Raw genomic sequence first — 5,000 nt, 5'->3', positions numbered from 1 at the left:
TGTTAAATAGCACTGATTTCTTCACAGAACGTGTAGACTACTGTGTGAAAATCTAGGTTAACTTGAACTTTTGAACAATGGGGAGACAGCTTGGCGGGGTGGTTTATTAGCGTGCTGTACTTGCAATCCCTCATTAATATTGCTATATTGTATCTTAGTTAAGAGACAATGCTGTCCCTCATGCATGGACAACAGAAATAAACTTCAGCGATGCTTAACATTGCGATTAACAACCGAAGTTACTACATCATGAGACAAACGATTAAATGTTATATTCATTTGTGAATTTTATTTACCGCCTTGATGACCACTAATCACCTCTTTTACGATATCAAACTTACATTACTGATGAACTGCCTTATGGTGTCTAATGTTGAATCAGCCGAAAAACTGTTTGTTACAGAGCTGCCATCAGGAAGACGAAACTGAAGACGGGCAGAAATGCTGAAAAAAGGCAACAGGGTCAAAATGTGGACTCGCGTTGTAATCAAGACCTCAGACACAGATTTTCTAATACAGACCCCTTTTCTGGTAAATAGCATACATTTCATGTGCTTTAGGTACCAGAGAAATTTTTCTAAGGTCAGAGAAGACAATGTGCTGCAAGAGTTTCAACGAAATTTGAATTTGGTGGTTTGAGTGTTGTGGTTTGACTTGAGTAACCAACTATACAGAACTATACGAACAGGGCGTCTAATGGCCCCTTTCTCTGGGGATGTCTGTGGCCTGGGGGAAGAACTCAGTCCAAAACCTGTGATTAGTAATCTGCTTGCAGGACAGGCAGCACAGCATTCTCTCAGACCTTGTAAAAACCATCTGGCAACAAAGCTAGGGAAAGTAATATTGAACAACAGGAACACAAGCAAACTTCTCAATGTCTTTCATTAAGAAAAAAACTAACCAATCTCCTTTTGTAGCTTGTCTGTCACTTCCACCTGTAACAGCACCTGACGATGATGATGATGCGGTCATTGCTTGAGCACGCTGCCTTTCCTGCAATTCATTCTGTTTCCTGGCTTCCCTCTCAGCTTTATCTCTGGATATCTGCTGTCGAACAGCTTCCCTGTGAGCTCTCTCCTTAGCTCTGTCCTCTTTGATTTGATTCACAATGTCTTGTGCCTGCTTTTCCTCTCTGTTGCGCTTTGCCTTAGCCATTTCTTGCCCAGAATGACGCCTCTCAAATTCCTTTTTTCTGAGATCCTACAATACAGAATTAATTTTTCTTTTTAATTCTTTACTAGCCGCCTCAGAAGACACAGTGTTAAACATGTATAAGTACCATGAAAACTAAGGCAATGAACCATAATGTAAGTGCCTGAAGAATACCAACACTTCTCAAACTATTTTTGGTTGAAAAGGTCAATACTAGCCTTCTCTGCATTAATACATGTACATGTAAGTTAAGGGTGGTTGCAGCTAGAGCCTACATTAGCCTCCACAAGCTTTTTAAAAGCCTGCAGCAAGAATGCCTGTGGTTGCTAACCAAGCTCTCACGAGTGACAACACTTTCAACATGAGTTAATGCCAGTTAAAAAATCACCCAACCAACCACACTGGTATACAAGAAAAGAAATGAATACATTGAATAAGTATGTTAGGGGCAAAATGTACTCCTTGGTTATCTAATGTTGTAAGAACAATCATATCCTCACTGGCTGTTACTTACTGAAATGGCCAACCAGAGCTGTTGGCCAAATCCATACATGCTGTGGTATTGGGATAGCACAGCTGTCAAAACACTTAGAAGAACTTGTCCAAGGTATGGGCTGTAAGGTCAGCTCCAATAAAACGAAGTGATAACACTTACTTGTTTTTCGTTTTCGTCTTTTTCTTGTCTTTTCTTTTCGATTAGCTCTTTTGCTCTGGATATAAGACAAAGGACAACACAGTGTTATGAGAGTTCGAATCTCATCAGAGAGCATCATGTCCTTTTATTGTTTATCCTTATTCCTAATACACTGTTGAAGATATAATGGCCTGCTACCGTAAATAGCATCACCAATGTTGTTCCCAGGGTCTCTCTTCTCTGCCTCCTTTGTTGTCGCGGCAGAGAAGAGAGACCCTGGGAACAAGGTTGCAGGATGAGCAAAAATTTTATTTTGAAGGCTAATATAAAGACCTTAAGATCTATTATAATTATATTAATGTAATTAACCATCACAGTATATAATTGTGACCTCTCACGCGAAAACGTACACTAACGGTTTTCCGTTGAATGGCTAAAGCCGTTGGTTACCCGTTGGGTACCCGTTAGAGGCGTTGATGAAAGCGTTGAAGGCGTTGGAAAAGCCATTGGGTTTTTTTCTTTACCCGTTGAAGGCGTTGAAAAAAGCCCTTGGGAAATTGACACCATTGACACCTGAACTGCCTGGACCGTCACCATTGTCTGGCGTTAGACAGAGTAAAGTCTACTAAGTCTCACTCCTACTAGTCAATAGGTTAACTGCAAATTTGCATTTCTCAAACTATTCCATGATTCAACTTCAGTCGGTAGAGCAGCCAGTGGTGATGTAACCCCAAAGTCATGGGTTCAATTCCCACTCTGGTCAGAGTTTTTCTCTGTCCTTGTGTGAGCCCAATTCCCTTAGTAGGGCTAACGCTCACACGGTTTACATGGGTAGAAATAGCACTTCACATTACCCTCAAATAGTTAATTCTGTTGTATGATAAGTTATACACGGCCAACATTTGTAAAAACATAACCCTTCCTCGTATATTCCATGATTCCTCTACTTTAATCAAATTCTACAACTACCATTCATTTGCAGGAATGGTAATCAAAATAAGAGAGAAATTCAAACTTGCCAATGTATGCAGACCCATCAATTTGCTCATTAAAATTTAATGACATAACATTCTCAGCACTGATACATGTGAATGAGCTTAGGGTCCTTCTTACCACTTCCAACTTGTCTTAATATGAACATTATCATGACAAAAATCATTTATAATAAAATTAATATTAGCTTCTTCATTGCAAGTATGGTGTATAATTAGCCCTTGACCCATTGACACTTGAACTGCCCTGGACCACCCCCACTGACAAGTAAAATCGGCTGGCATACGACAGAGAAAAATCTCCTAAGTTCCACTCCTAGAAGTCAATGGGTTCAGGAGGAAGTTTACATAGAAGCCTCATAACTACAATAAACTTAAAGAAATAAATAGCAAGAAACCACGTTTCACCAAGATTGTGACAAAATAAAAAAACGTTTTTTGGCTTTTATGCACTATATTATAATAATTATGACGACAGCAGGTAAAAGCCAAAAAACATTCAATCATTGATATACTTAATTTTTATGAAAACATGATAATACGAGTGCCGTAACGCTAAACAATTTTGCCTCCAAAAAGAGTTTCAAGCCTCTTTCAAAAGAAATGAGTTGTTCTTCCCAAATGACTTTCCTGGTTTCCACATGGGGAGTTGATGCCACCTCCCAAAGGAATTTTGTAGCAGCCAGAGTGTTGGGTGTGTAATATGGGTAAAGATGATGTGATTGTTTTTGTTGCATATTTACCCAGTACCTAATGCAGACTCTCAGTCTTGCTCTAATATACCGTATCTAATTGATTATTAAGATCTCTATCACTGATGTTAATGAGTGGCAGCTTGGCAGCCAGTGTCGTGGCCCATTTGAGTTGCATACTGGGCAAAGTTGTGGGTACTGATTCAAATTCCAAAGTTATGTAAAGGTCAACAAATACCTTTTTACTAGCTAATTAAGTAGCATTATAATGATTGGTTCTAGGTTTTATCGAGTCACTTTATTTTGTGACATCTGTCTATGTTACCAATTAACAAAGATAGAGCAACAATTTTATGTCTCGGTCAGTTTATCCCAATATATACCATTGAGGTATTTAGGATCAAGTCGTTCACTTTTTTGTTTGTCATGTTTACCTTTTGTGAGGTTTTAGGTTTGTGTTCACAAGTTCATTCATCTGGAAGATGCTTAGATTTTCAATATACTGTACAACCTCTACTTTGATTGGCAATTTACAACACTGTGTAAATAGTTCATGACCTGACGTTAGAATAGAGATGTTTCACTTATGTCATTGAGTAAACAAAACAAAAAACAAGGGGTGCAATGATATGACTCTGACAAGCCAACAAAGTTTACAAAAAGGGACACCACATCATGACCTATGGCGTACTGTACAGAAGAAAGAAAAAATCTCTCCTATAAAGAAGAATGTCATGAAAGAATCGCTTGTTTAATTAATAATATTGAACGGTAAAGTATATTTGCCAGCACATGGGGAAGAACTTTCACCAGATTCTTTTCATGAAAAAATCATCTCTCTTGTGGGAAAAATGCATAGGTTTTCAAAGCAATCCAAAGAAAAAAAAATGAAAAAGAAAATTAATATGAAAGCCATTCTTCCATTGATATCTCTATTTTTTCCCTACGACGTCTGGCTGTTTAGTAGTGAAAGATGACATGTGTTTTTGCTTTGAGATCTTTATGTGTACTTAGTACTTATTAAAACAGAACAGAGTGATGCAAGTGGCAGCCAACCTGTCAACTTTATCTTGCAATGATGTTTGTTGAGTGGCACTGTCTTGTAGTTCCTACACCACAGGAAGTAAAAAGAACTCAATGAAATAGCATTGTGTGTGTTAGAGACCCCTCATGCATGAAGGGTCAAAATGTTTAGCCTTATCGTACAGAAGTAATGATCACCAAAGACCGTCTTACTCTTCATTACCTGTGATGTTCCTGGTGTAGCATCCATATCACTTGTTGAGGCATCTTGGGCTGCCTGAGACACCATGCTATCTGATGAATGTTGCAAAGAACTAGAAGCCACTGCAGTTGATTGTGGGACAGAACTAGCTGCTGTAGTACCATTGATGTTGGTCGTCCTTAACTTTTGATGTGCCTAGAAAGGTGATTTAATCAATTAACGTCACTGTAAACATTTTTTCCAGTAACAAAAGAGTGCCCTAAAATAAGCAACAAATTCAAGAGATGGAAGAGACGAATGAAATA

The 5,000-nt window shown here is 38.5% G+C and overlaps 1 protein-coding gene across 1 annotated transcript in view; it reads right to left on the bottom strand.

Moving 5' to 3' along the window:
- LOC138036999 (UBX domain-containing protein 4-like) overlaps positions 1-5,000 on the bottom strand; it is a 24,835-nt gene that overhangs the window by 6,271 nt on the left and 13,564 nt on the right. Inside the window, exons 6-10 of the mRNA XM_068883039.1 lie at positions 4,717-4,890; positions 4,527-4,579; positions 1,808-1,862; positions 902-1,200; positions 342-444 (exon numbers count right to left, since the gene is read on the bottom strand). Coding sequence (XP_068739140.1) covers positions 342-444; positions 902-1,200; positions 1,808-1,862; positions 4,527-4,579; positions 4,717-4,890 — 684 coding nt within the window. The remainder of the gene's footprint in view (positions 1-341; positions 445-901; positions 1,201-1,807; positions 1,863-4,526; positions 4,580-4,716; positions 4,891-5,000) is intronic.

Source organism: Montipora capricornis, chromosome 1, assembly GCF_036669925.1.
Source record: "Montipora capricornis isolate CH-2021 chromosome 1, ASM3666992v2, whole genome shotgun sequence".
Taxonomy (NCBI): Eukaryota; Metazoa; Cnidaria; class Anthozoa; order Scleractinia; family Acroporidae; genus Montipora; species Montipora capricornis.
This window is presented reverse-complemented; position numbering and strand designations above follow the sequence as displayed.